We start from the raw sequence: 14005 nt of genomic DNA on the forward strand, positions 1-14005 counted from the left end.
TTTCACAAAGACCACTAGAATAACTGACTAAATAAGCTTAAGTCTCTCTTCCAGTTTTTCATTTTTAAAATTAGGCTACCTGCCCCAATTCTATTTCACATCGTAGTGATTCAGATCTTATTTTTAAATTTTAATAATGAAAAATTAAGGATTACTATAATTAAAAATGTCAAATTTTCTTTCTATAAATCCATAAGCCTATTTTAACAATTCTTTATTCCAGACATTAAAAAACTTAATTAACGATAGAAAAAGAATTTAAAAGCCACCCTTTATTGCACATGTAAAACATATTTGACAATCTCCTACTGGTCTCAAACTCCTAAATGAATCACTAAATTACATTTGGTCATGCATTGCTCTTGTAGACTACGAAAAGTCAGTAAATTTTCTATTTCTTCAGGTGATTCATCCTTCAATCTAGAAAAATGTTAATACAGCTTTCTAAAGTGTCTATTCATAGGGATTGGTCTCATAATTTGTATTTACTATTCTGTTTATAATAATTTAAAATGTTGCACTAATTAGAACTATACAAAAAGAATAGTCAGTTTTCTTGGTAATAGAAAGGGATATAAGTAGCGATAATTAGAAACCAAAACTGAATATACCCTGCTAGATTAGTTCCCAGAGAATATGGTTTATCTTTAATACATATAATTTGCCTGAGAATAAGTGATTGACTAAATATTCTATCAGTAAAGATAATACCTCCCTAGATTGTCATTTCTTTTTATATCTTTACTATTTTTAACTGGAGAGAAAACTTCAGTTTTTTATAATTAAAATAAGTATTAAAGTGATATTATAAAATCAGACCCCCAAATCCTAACCCAAGATCAACTGTGAAATTAATAGTGCATTGTTGTTAAGTGCTGGGTAGGTTAGCTCTTGAATAAAGTTTCGTTTGTTACATGAAAAACATTAATAAATTAATTATTCTCAGGCTTTCTATAAACACCAACAGTTTCTATAAACACCAACAGTATAATGCAACATTAAAAATACTTCAAAGCACATTTTTAAAATGTTTAAGCAATTGTTATTTACATTGTTTATGGTTGGCCAACTGTAGTAATGTATGAAAATTCCTAAAACGGAAAGAAAAAATAGCAAAGAAAGCAGAAAACAATGAATCCAATGACCCAGTTCACTGAATAAATATATATGATCACCATATCCATGTCAAACCACCATCCACGGCTATCATCCTCAAAGTGCAGGTAATCCATCCTGTGTGCACCATGTGGGAACTGCCTTCTTGTAACTGGAGCTGCATGTCTGTGGAAACCTAGAAGATGTATGAACAAATTTTAAAGCCCATTAAATGCAAGCATGAGTTCAGAAAAGAAGCTGCAATATGAACACAAGTACACTAAAGCATATCTTGATTTCACTGAGTGGAGTTATGTTGTATTCCTGACAGTTTTTTCAATGACAAACAACTATTAGAAGCTCCTTCTAGTTCAGAGCATTAAAGGCAAGATAGCAAAGAACACAGGATACGAAGTCAAGATATTTACCTAGGTCTGCCACTTCACTGGGGCGAGTTATTTATCTCTTTTGGTCTTGGATTTCTCATCTATAACATCTAATTTCTTCAAAACTTTGTGAGGATCAAATGCAATTATTTTAAGGAGAACATTTTCTAAATTTAAACTTTATTCATGTTTTATTTTTACAACTGCTTTTATAACTTCTGATCACCAACTTAACCTTATACTTTGAGAATTTCATTTAGTTTAGTTCTTTTTTTTTATTATTCCATTTATTTTATTGCATTTTAGGTTCTGGGCTACATGTGAAGAGCACGCAAGATTGTTGCATAGGTACACACATGGCAGTGTGATTTGCTGCCTTCCTCCCTATCACCTACATCTGGCATCTCTCCCCTTGCTGTCTCTCCCCAACTCCCCACCCCCCACTGTCCCTCCCCTATTTCCCCCCAATAGACCCCAGTGTGTAGTGCTCCCCTCCCTGTGTCCATGTGTTCTCATTGTTCAATACCCGCCTATGAGTGAGAACATGTGGTGTTTGATCTTCTACTCTTGTGTCAGTTTGCTGAGAATGATGGTTTCCAGGTTCATCCATGTCCCTACAAAGTACACAACTCATCGATTTTGATGGCTGCATAATATTCCATGGTGTATATGTGCCGCATTTTCCCTATCCAGTCTATCATCGATGGGTATTTGGGTTAGTTCCAGGTCTTTGCTATTGTAAACAGTGCTGTAATGAACATTCGTGTGCATGTGTCCTTATAGTAGAACGATTTATAATCCTTTGGATATATACCCAGTAATGGGATTGCTGGGTCAAATGGAATTTCTATTTCTAGGTCCTTGAGGAATTGCTACACTGTCTTCCACAACGGTTGAACTAATTTACACTCCCACCAACAGTATAAAAGTGTTCCTATTTCTCCACATCCTCTCCAGCATCTGTTGTCTCTAGATTTTTTGATGATCGCCATTCTAACTGGCATGAGATGGTATCTCAATGTAGTTTTGATTTGCATTTCTCTGATGACCAGTGATGATGAGCATTTTTTCATGTGTTTGTTGGCCTCATATATGTCTTCTTTTGTAAAGTATCTGTTCATATCCTTTGCCCACTTTTGAATGGGCTTGTTTGTTTTTTTCCTGTAAATCTGTTTTAGTTTTTGGAAATTCTGGATATCAGCCCTTTGTCAGATGGGTAATCTGCAAAAATTTTTTCCCATTCTGTTGGTTGCCGATTCACTCTAATCACTGTTTCTTTTGCTGTGCAGAAGCTGTGGAGTTTAATTAGGTCCCATTTGTCTATTTTGGCTTTTGTTGTCAATGCTTTTGGTGTTTTGGTCATGAAGTCCTTGCCTATGCCTATGTCCTGAATGGTTTTGCCTAGATTTTCTTCTAGGGTTTTTATGGTGTTAGGTCTTATGTTTAAGTCTTTAATTCTTTGAGCAAAGTTCTAAGAAGAATCTTACTTCATTTTGGCATTGAATGAACTGGACAGACATAATGATATTTCTTTAAGGAAATTTAGCTTTAATTTCCATAGAATTCAAAGCATGGGGATTGCTTGGTACATAAAAAGTAAATCTTGAAAGTAAACTATAGTCTACTTATTACTAAATGAAATATGACATTTCTGAGAAATATTACATCTCATGAAATACAATGTTTTCTTTGTATATTTATATGCTAATTAAAGCTTCAGAATAAACCTGCTCAATAGCAACTTGCTTTTGTTGGTTGACCATTATATAAACTCAGTCATTTAAAAAACAAAATTCAATATTCTGAGAACTGATAACCTACTAATCTTTTGATTTTTACATATCTACTTCCAGTTTTAAGTGTTTCTGTGATTATTCGTGTTGGTAGCAGGGATAGCATAATAAACTAGGCAGAAAAAAATGTAATTCTGGTGCTTGCTAGCAACTCTGGTGATAAAAGTTCTGTGAAGCAAATTCTGCTTCATTCATTATAACAATCGAGTAATGTTAAATATTATACTCTAGGTCATGCTGCTTATTCTGATGGCAAGGTTGTGTTTACTTGGGTATTAGTATGGTCATTTAAAGTCAAATCTCTTTAATTGAGAACTATCCTATTTTTTATGTATTAAGTTTATTTGGAAATTATGTTTACTTATGTAGGTTCAAAATATGAAATTTAAAAAGATGAGATAAACACGAAATAAGTGATACTTTATTTTATTCTTATTTATTTTTATTGAGATGGAGTTTCACCCTGTCACCCAGGCTGGAGTGCAGTGGCGCGATCTTGGCTCACTGCAACCTCTCCCTCCCTGCCTCAGCCTCTCGAGTAGCTGGGATTATAGGCGTATGAGACCATGTCTGGCTAATTTTTTTTGTATATTTAGTAGAGACGGGGTCTCAAACTCCTAACTTCAGGCAATTCACCTGCCTCAACCTCCCACAGTGCTGGGATTACAGGTATGAGCCACTGTGCCCAGCTGAAAATAACTGGTATTTTAAAATAATTGTAGAGCTACATTGAAATAGGTTTTTAAATAATTTCTAATTGGTCTTGGTTAACTTTCTATCATATCTGATTTGATTTAAAAACATGTTTTTTACTGATACACAAATATTGTACATTTTTATGGCATATATGTAATATTGTTTATCGCTGTAACCAAAAAAGCCTGAATAGCCAAGGAAATGCTAAGCAATAAGAACAAAGCTGGAGGCATCATGTTACCTGACTTCAAACTATACTACAGGGTGATAGCAACCAAAACAGCATGACACTAGCACAAAAGTAGACACAGAGACCAATGGAGCAGAATAAAGAGCCCCAAAATAAGGCTGCACATCTACAACCATCTGATTTTCAACAAAGCTGACAAGAACAAACAATGGGGAAAATATTCCCTATTCAATAAGTGGTGCTTGGATAACTGGCTTGCTACAGGAAGAAGATTGAAGTGGACCCCTTACTTATACCATACATAAAAATAAACTCAAGAGAGGTTAAAGACTTAAATGGAAAACCCAAAACTATAAAAACCCTGGAAGACAACATATGCAATACCATTCTGGATATAGGAATGGGCAATGATTTCATGATGAAGATGCCAAAAGTAACGGCAACGAAAGCAAAAACTGATAACTGGGATCAAAATAAACTAAAGCGCTTCTGCACAGCAAAAGAAACTAGAGTAAAGAGACAACCTACAGAATGAGAGCAAATTTTTACAAACGCACCTGACAAAGGTCTAATATCCAGCATCTATAAGGCACTTAAACTAATTTACAAGGAAAAAACAACCCATTTAAAAAGTAGGCGAAGGAGAAGAACAGGCATTCTTCAAAAGACATACATGAGGCCAAGAAACAGCAAAAAAGCTTACTATCACTGATCACTAGAGAAATGCAAATAAAAACCACAATGAGATACCATCTCACACCTGGCAGAATGGCAATTATTCAAAAGTCCAAAAATAACAGATGCTGGTGGGACTGCAGAGAAAAAGGAATGCTTATACACTGTTGTTGATGGGAGTGTAAATTTGTTCAACCACTGTGGAAAACTGTGTGGTGATTCCTTAGACCTAAAAACAGAAATATCATTCGACCCAGCAATCCCATTACTGGGTATATACCCAAAGGAATATAAATCATTTTATCATAAAGACACATGCACGTGTATGTTCTTTACAGCACTATTCACAATAGCAAAGACATGGAATCAACCTAAATGCCCAACAGTGGTAGACTGGATAAAGAAAATGTTGTACACATACACTATGAAATACTATGCAGCCATAAAACAGAATGAGATCATGGCCTTTACAGGAACATGGCTGGGGCTGGAGGCCATTATCCTTAGCAAGCTAATGTAGGAACAGAAAACCAAATACTGCCTGTACTCACTTATAAGTGGAGGCTAAATGATGAGAATACATGGACACAAGAAGGGAGCAATAGACACTGGGGCCTATCAGAAGATGAAGGGTGGGAAGAGGGAGAGGAGCAGAGAAATAACTATTGGGTCCTAGGCTTATTACCTGAGTGAAGAAATATAGTGTGTATCAAATCCCTGTGACATGAGTTTACCTATATAACAAACTTGCACATGTACCCCTGAACCTAAAAGTTAAAAAAATTATTTTAATCTATAAATTTAAATTTCTTATTTCTAATATGATAAATTAAATAGTAAGTATAAGATTTTGTCTGGTAGGGTTGAGCTTATGAGGATCACAAGCCACTCTAATATCCAAGGTTATTCTTTTGTCTACCAAATACCAATTTTTGTCCCTATTTAAAATGTATGGTATAGGAGACAATACAGTTAAAACTATTATGATCACATGATAGTCAATGTATATGTTTTAATATACACAACCACTTCATTCTAAAAAGGATTTGGATTGGAGTTAATAGTAAGAGAAGCTTCTGCACCAGGAATTTGCTTTTACAGCATAATCATAACTTACTCTTTGTGATAAGCTGATAATTACTTTGGTATTAAGACATGGTTTAAAGAGTACTCAACATTTATAGTTCATTGTAACTATGCTATAGTTCATTTTAGCTATGCTATTTTAAAATAAGAAACATAATAAGGACACATACTTCATTTGCCACATAATCCAGTGAAAAAAAAGCACACCGCAGAGAAAATTGTGCTCTTCAAGAAATATGAAGAATTGAATTCTTGTGCCAGTATTCCACATACTCATTATTCACAAGTCAAAGTAATTTCTCTGTATCTACAAAGATGTTCATATGGTTTTCTCCTTTAATCTGTTAATGTGATGAATTCAACTTGTGAATTTTTCTAATGTTGAATATTCAATTTATTAAATTGATTTTCCTCCTTCATATATACCATTCCTTCACATGGATAAATTCCATATGTCCCTAATACTGGTTTTTATATACTGAGGAACTTAGCTTGTTACAATTTTATGTGGCATTTTAATGCATATGCTAAAAGAGAGATTGGTCTATAGTATTCTGTTTTATGCTATTTTTGCCTGGTTTGTGTATCATGATTTTATTGGCTTCATAAAACACGTTGGCTGTTAGGTGACAATTTTTCATGGATCTCTGTGTGTCTGCACATCTTGCAAGCAGAAGTACTAACTGCCTTTGTTCTGGACTATGTTTTGAAAGATATTTGCATAGCAAACTGTCTTGGAAGATAAGAGTGTCTCCCTTTGGAGCAGCATGTAGGTTTGTTTGTATTCTTAGAACATAGCATATTTAATGTCTGTTATAAAAGATTTGAGTTTTGTAAGCTTAGAGTTCTCCCATGTAACACACCACAGTGCATATGTGGATATGATGATCCCCTATGGGAAATGAGGCTCAGGTATCCATCACATATGCTGCTACTCCAGCTACAGCTGTGAATAACAAATCATCCTTTGTGTATTGTCTTCTGCCACCATCTATGACAGTGGTCAAATAAAACTGTTAGCTTACAAATAGGGTAAAATCTCAGCCATTAATAGTTCTAGGCATTGGCAATCTTGTAATCTCTTATTATCTTCAATAATTCGCATAAAAATAGAATTCTTTGATGGGGTTAGCATTGAATCCATAAATTACTTGGGGCAGTATGACCATTTTCACGATATTGATTCTTACTAACCATGAACAGGGAATGTTTTTCCATCTGTCTGTGTCCTCTTATTTCTTTGAGCAGTTTTGTAGTTCTCCTTGAAGAGGTCCTTCATGTCCTTTGTTAGTTGTATTCCTAGGTATTTTATTCTCTTTGTAGCAATTGTGAATGGGGATTTGCTCGATTTGGCTCTCTGTCTGTTATTGGTGTATAGGAATATTTGTGATTTTTGCACATTGATTTTGTGTCCTGAGGCTTTGCTGAAGTTGCTTATCAGTTTAAGGAGATTTGGACTGAGATGATGGAGTTTTCTAAATATACAATTGTGTTGTCTGCAAATAGAGACAATTTGACTTCCTCCTTTCCTAATTGAATACCCTTTATTTCTTTTTCTTACCTGATTACTCTGGCTAGAACTTCCAATACTATGTTGAATAGGAATGGTGTGAGAGGGCACCCTTGTCTAGGGCCAGTTTTCAAAGTGAATGCTTTCAGTTTTTGCCCATTCAGTATGATATTGGCTGTGGGTTTGCCATAGTTTTATTATTTTGAGATACATTCCATCAATACCTAGTTTATTAAGAGTTTTTAGCATAAAGGGCTGTTGAATTTTGTCAAAGGCCTTCTCTGCATCTATTGAGATAATCATGTGGTTTTTGAACGGAAAACAAACAAACAAAAAAAAAAACCACCTTAAACTTCATATGGAACCAAAAAAGAGCCTGCATAGCCAAGACAATACTAAGCAAAAAGAACAAAGCTAGAGGCATCACACTACCTGACTTCAGACTATACTACAAGGCTACCGTAATCAAAACAGCATGGTACTGGTACCAAAACAGAGATATTGGCCAATGGCACAGAACAGAGGCCTAGGAAGTAATGTCACACATCTATAACCATCTGATGTTTGACAAACCTCACAAAAACAAGCAATGGGGAAAGGATTCCCTGTTTAAGAAATGGTGTTGGGAAAACTGGCTAGCCATGTACAGAAAGCTGAAACTGGACCCCTTCTTGACACCTTATATAAAAATTAGTTCCAGGTGGATTAAAAATTTAAACATAAGACCTAACACCATAAAAACCCTAGAAGAAAACCTAGGCCATACCATTCAGGACATAGGCATAGGCAAGGACTTCATGACTAAAACATGAAAAGCAATGGCAGCAAAAGCCAAAATAGACAAATGGGATCTAATTAAACTTAAGAGCTTCTGCACAGCAAAAGAAACAATCATTAGAGTGAAATGGCAACCAACAGAATGGGGAAAAAATTTTTGCAATCTACCCATCTGACAAAGGGCTAATATCCAGAATTTATAAAGAGTTGTTCTTGAGCCATTTCTAATAACTTTTATACAGAATTATCCATTATATCCAAGTTTTCAAATAAATTGGACTAAAACTTTCATTAATTGTACCCTTAAGGCTTTTCAGAAATATTCTAGTCTCTGATTACATGGTTAGTAGTTCCTGTCCCTTGGAGGTTAAGAATGGCCATGGGACTTGACCAGTGAAAATGATTGTCCAATGAAAGCAATGTGTGTTGTTTCTGGGTCGAAGCATTTATCAGTTTTAGTCTCTCTGCAGCAGTCTCTTTTTCTCTGCCACAGTAACCAGTAATATACCGGACAGAGAGGCTGCTCTGCCATGGTGATTTAGGTTGGGCTCCATGGTTTAGGATGTGGTGTAGAGCACCAGCAGTTCAGGGAAAATTTTAATCTTACTATGAATTCGTACTGAAAACAGTGACGTAACTAATAAAACCACTGAAGAAACGGGGGATAAAAATGGAAGTTGAATCTGACTTGTTTTCCCACATGGAGAAAACAAGCTCTTGGAGAAATTCATTGTGGTGAAATCAAAGAGCAGGAAGGACCCCTGAAGAAAATATCCAAGTTGCTATCAGGTTTAGGAAATTATAAAGATTACAAAGTTACTCCTGTCTCTTCTTGAATTCTATTTTGTAGAATTTACCTCAGAGTGATTTCTCTCTCACATCGTAGAAAACAAGGCTACAACTTTTTCCCCCTATAGTATATGATTCAAATTTATATTCACCAACAAAGACCATAAAGTGAACTCTATTATTTTGAAGTTTCTTTCAGAGATAGAAAAACTGTATCTGAACAGTTATCTCACTAATTTTTCTCATTTTGGTAGGCCGTACTGTGATAGTGGGCATTCAATACGGTTTTGAATGGATGGATGAGTGCCTGCATAAAAGGATAGAGTTTATAGAATATAAAATGAATAATTGTATACTTTTGAGACTGTCCTAAATCGAGGCTTTCAAATATATTTTCAGCAGGAATTGAAAATTACTATGAATATATTTGAAAGAATTTTGTAGGTTCTTTAGAGGCTAATTCAGAGCCTTGAAATTAGTATTAAATAAGAGACATGTCCTATATTTCACATATGATAGGACACATAAAAGGTTAAAGCACAATATTTTACTGCTTCGTATTACATAAGAATTTTGTTGTGTCAAAAGTTGATTGATATAAGTAGGTCTTAGCAGAGGTGGAGCAATTTATTTATAGTCACAACTAGGTATAGAGTTACTGTTAATATACTTGATAAATTAATGCAAAATAGACTTTAAATTTCATCTTTTCTCTTATATCTTTAGGCTTTTAGAGTAGAAAGTATTAATTCTGAAAGTTAACCTTTTACATTGAATAAGTTAAAATCTGTTGCACATTACTTAACCCTGTAACATCTGCTTAAATTTCAATATAGTTTATAAAATTATCAGTTTAAATTATAAAATTTTGTTTTAGTTCAATAACCAGGTATGAATTGAATACCATTTTTAAAAAAGAAATAGTTTTTATTGGGTAAGATATATATATAATATAATGTTTGTCATTTTAATCAATTTTAAGTGTACAACTCAGTGGCATTAATTACATTTACTGAATTGTATAACCATCACCACTATTTATTTTCAAGTGTTTTCATTATCCCAAATAGAAACTATAGCCATTAAGCAATAACTCATGACTCCCTTTCCCCAGCCACTGGTAATCTCTATTCTACTTTCTGTCTATATGAATTTGCCTGTTCTAGATATTTCATGTAAGTGGAATCACTCAATCTTCGTCTTTTTGTGTTTGGCTTATTTTACTGAGTATAATGTCTTCCAGGTTCATCCATATTTCAGTATGTATCAGAACGTCATTCCTTTTTTATAGCTTTTATTCCTTTTTTACCTATCGTATGTATATACCACATTTTGTTTATCCATAGGTTGTTTCCGCCTTTGGCTATTGTGAATAATGTTGCAGTAAACACTGGCATACAAGTATCTTTCTGAGTCCCTGTTTTCAATGCTTTTGGGTATACACAGAACTGTAGAGTCACATGGTAATTTTATATTTAACTTTTTGAGGAATTTACTTCTCACCAGCAATGTATCAGTTCCAATTTCTCCTTGTTAACACTTTGTATATATAGTCTGGATATTAAGCCATTATCAGAAATGATTTGCAATCATTTTCTTCCATTCTGTAGGTAGCCATGTTGTCTTTTTACTTTCTTGATAATGTCCCTTGCACCACATTTAATTATTATAATTTTTTGAGACGTTTTCCCTCTGTCACCCAGGCTATAGTGCAGTGGCACAGCAACAGCTCACTTCAGCCTCACCCTCATAGGCTCAAGAAATGCTTCTAGACTTCAACCTCCCAAGTAGCTAGGGCTATAGGCATGCAACGCAATGCCCAGCTAATTGCAATTTTGTTGTTGATGTTAGTAACAGGGTCTTGATATGTTGCCCAGGTTGGTCTTGAACTCCAGGCCTCAAGAGATTCCTTTCAAAATTTTTAATTTTGATGAAGTTCAATTTACTTTTGTTGCTTGTGATTTTGATGTCATATCTAAGACTCCACTGTTCATAAATACCCCTATTTTACAAGTTTTATGTTTTTTAGTTTTTATATTTAGGTCATTGATCAACTGGGAGTTAAGGGGTCCAACTTCATTCTTTTGCATGTGTAAATCCAGCTATCCTACCACTATTTATCAAAGAGACTATTCTTTTCCAAATGAATTAACTTCATTAGTAGCCTAGTCAAAAATCAATTGGCCATAGGTATATGAATTTATTTCTGTACCTTCTGTTCCATTGGTCTATATATCTATCCTTATGCCAGTACTACACTGTTTGGATTACTGTAGCTTTGTTGTAAGTTTTGAAATTATGAACACTGTACTTCTTTTTGGGATTTCTTTTGGTTATGCAGGACCCCTTGAAATTCTGTATGAATGTGAAGATCATCCTTTCCATTTCTACAAAAGCGCTGTTGAAATTTTGATAGGAATTATGTTAAATGGCCTTGGGTACTACTGATATCTTAACAGTATTAAATCTATAATCTATCAACACAGGATGTCATTCTACTAATTTGAATCTTCTTTAATTTCCTTCAGCAATGTCTTATAGTTTCCAGTGTGCAAGTCTTTAATATCCATGCTTAACATTATTCCTAGGTATTTTATTCTTTTAGATGTTATTATAAGTCAAACTGCTTTCTTAGTGTCCTTTCTGGATTGTTCATTGCTAGTGTACAGAAACACAAATGATTTTCCTGTGCTGATCTTATAACCTGCCATGTTGCTAAATTAATTAGCTCTAATTGAATTATTTGAGATTTTTTTATATACAGGATTAGGACATCTGAACAGAGATAGTTTTACTACATCTTTTCCAATTTGGATGGCTTTTATGTATTTATTTTTTAAAGCCAAATTCCTCCAGCTAGAGTTTCTAGAACTATGTTGAATAGCAGTGGTTTAAAGTGGCCATCCTCATTTTGTTCCTAATTTTAGGGGGAAAGCTTTCAGTTTTTCACTGTTGAGTGTGACATTAGCTATGAGGTTTTCATAAGTGCCCAGCGTCACGTTGAAGCAGTCTTCTTCTATTCCTAGTCTTCTGAATGTGTTTATCATTACAGGGTGCTAGATTTTGTCAAATGCTTTTCTATATCATGTAAAACAATCATTTCCCCCCTTTATTAATGTGGTAGATTACATTGATTTTCTTATGTTGAACCATGCCTGCATTCCTAGATAAATCCCATTTGGTAATAATGTATAATCCTTTTAATATGCTGTTGGAATCAGTTTGTAAGTATTTTGCAGAGAATTTTTGCATTTATACTCCAAAGGGATAGTGGTCTACAATTCTCTTGTGATAACTTTGGCTTTCATACTGAGGTAATGCTGGCCTCATAGAATGAATCATGAAGTGTTTATTCTTCAATTATTTTTTAAAGAGTTTGAGGAGGATTGGTGTTGCTTCTTTAAATATTTGACAGAATTCTTCAATGAAGCCATTTGGTCCTGAACTCTTCTTTCTTGGGAATTTTGTGATTACTGATTCACTCTTTTTACTGGTTATAGTCTGTTGAGATTTTCTATTTCTTCTTGATTCAGTTCAGATGATTTGTATGTTCTCAAAAATTCCTACATTTCACTTAAGTCCTCTAACTTGTTGGTATATAACTGCTCATAGTATTCTCTTATAATCCTTATTTCTGTAAAATTGGTAGTAATGTCTCTTCTCTCATTTCTGCTTTTATTTATGTGCATCCTCTCTTTTGTCAGTGTAGATAAAAGCTTGCCTGGTTTTTTTGATGTTTTCCTGACCAAATTTTGGTTTTGTTGATTTTATTTTTCTATTCTGTATTTCCCTATTCTAATCATGTATTATTTCCTTCCTTCCGCTAGCTTGGGGTTTAGAGTGCTCATTTTTCTAGTTCAAAGTATAAAATTATGTTGACTTGAGATCTGTTTTAATGGAGGCATTTACTGCTATAAAATTCCCTTTTAGCACTGCTGTTGCTGGATCCTGTAAATTTTTGGTATGCTGCATTTTTGTTTTCATCCATATCAATGTATTTTCCAATTTCCCTTGTGCTTTCTTCTTTGACCCAATTGGTTGTTTAAGAGTGTGTTGTTTAATTTCCACATAATAGTGAATTTTTCAGTTTTCTGTTTGTATGGATTTCTAGCTTCATTTCATGTGGTCAGAGAAGGTATTTTGTATAGTTTCAATCTTTTAAAATGTATCAAGACTTACTTTGTGGTAATATGATGTCTTTTTAACTTTTATGACTTTAAGTACCAAAAGTAAACATGGATTTACATATTTTAATTTTTTCCTTAGTTTATAGGGGCTATACCTGTCATTAGGTTATATGACATACAACATTATGTATTTATATTCATGAATTCTGGGTTTATGTTATACTATTTCAAATTGGATACAATTAGGCTAAACATGATTTATTTTTTATTTTGTTTCCAGAGTACATATATTAATATAATAAATATAATAAATACTAGAAGGAAATTTTTGTATTAAAAAGATAAGCAAACAGCGCTTAAATAGTTTTGACTGAATGATTGCTTTCCAAGATTGAGATAAATACAATCTCTAATTTGTTTGTTTTACTTCAATAGCATTCAGTTTATTACATTTCTAATGTAGTCATTTTATTTTCAAAATTGAGGATTCTTTTCCACATGAATGAAGCACAGATTAGTTTTTTCTGTAATAGAATGTTTCTCTTTACTTCTGTTAATATAGAATACAGAATAAACTAGATATTACCAATTAGTCTATTTATAATCATATAGCTATATATTAGAAACTTAAATTAATTGGTAAAGTTTCAACAGCAAATTTAGCCTAGAGATCTTAACTCTTAAATTTAACCTAATCTCTAACATATTACAAAATTATATTTTGTCAGGAAATACATCAAAGAGTCTCATTTAGGTGGTGGAACAGAATGTATTAAGTCATAATTAACAGTCATTTAGGATAGGTATGTTCCCCCATTTTATAGATTAAAAATAAAAAAAGAGGACTCTAGCTTTCAGAGTTTAGTTGATTTGCCATAAGT

The 14005-nt window shown here is 33.6% G+C and overlaps 1 protein-coding gene across 2 annotated transcripts in view; it reads right to left on the reverse strand.

The window, feature by feature from the left end:
• Positions 1-252: 252 nt before the first annotated feature.
• RNF180 (ring finger protein 180) overlaps positions 253-14005 on the reverse strand; it is a 233168-nt gene continuing 219415 nt past the window's right edge. For both annotated transcript variants that reach the window (XM_032279854.1, XM_032279845.1), the window contains exon 8: positions 253-1291. In XM_032279854.1, the coding sequence (XP_032135745.1) occupies positions 1092-1291 (200 nt within the window). In that variant the 3' untranslated portion in view covers positions 253-1091. The remainder of the gene's footprint in view (positions 1292-14005) is intronic.

This window comes from Sapajus apella, unplaced genomic scaffold (genome assembly GCF_009761245.1).
Source record: "Sapajus apella isolate SASKATOON/1434 unplaced genomic scaffold, GSC_monkey_1.0 scaffold1, whole genome shotgun sequence".
Taxonomy (NCBI): Eukaryota; Metazoa; Chordata; class Mammalia; order Primates; family Cebidae; genus Sapajus; species Sapajus apella.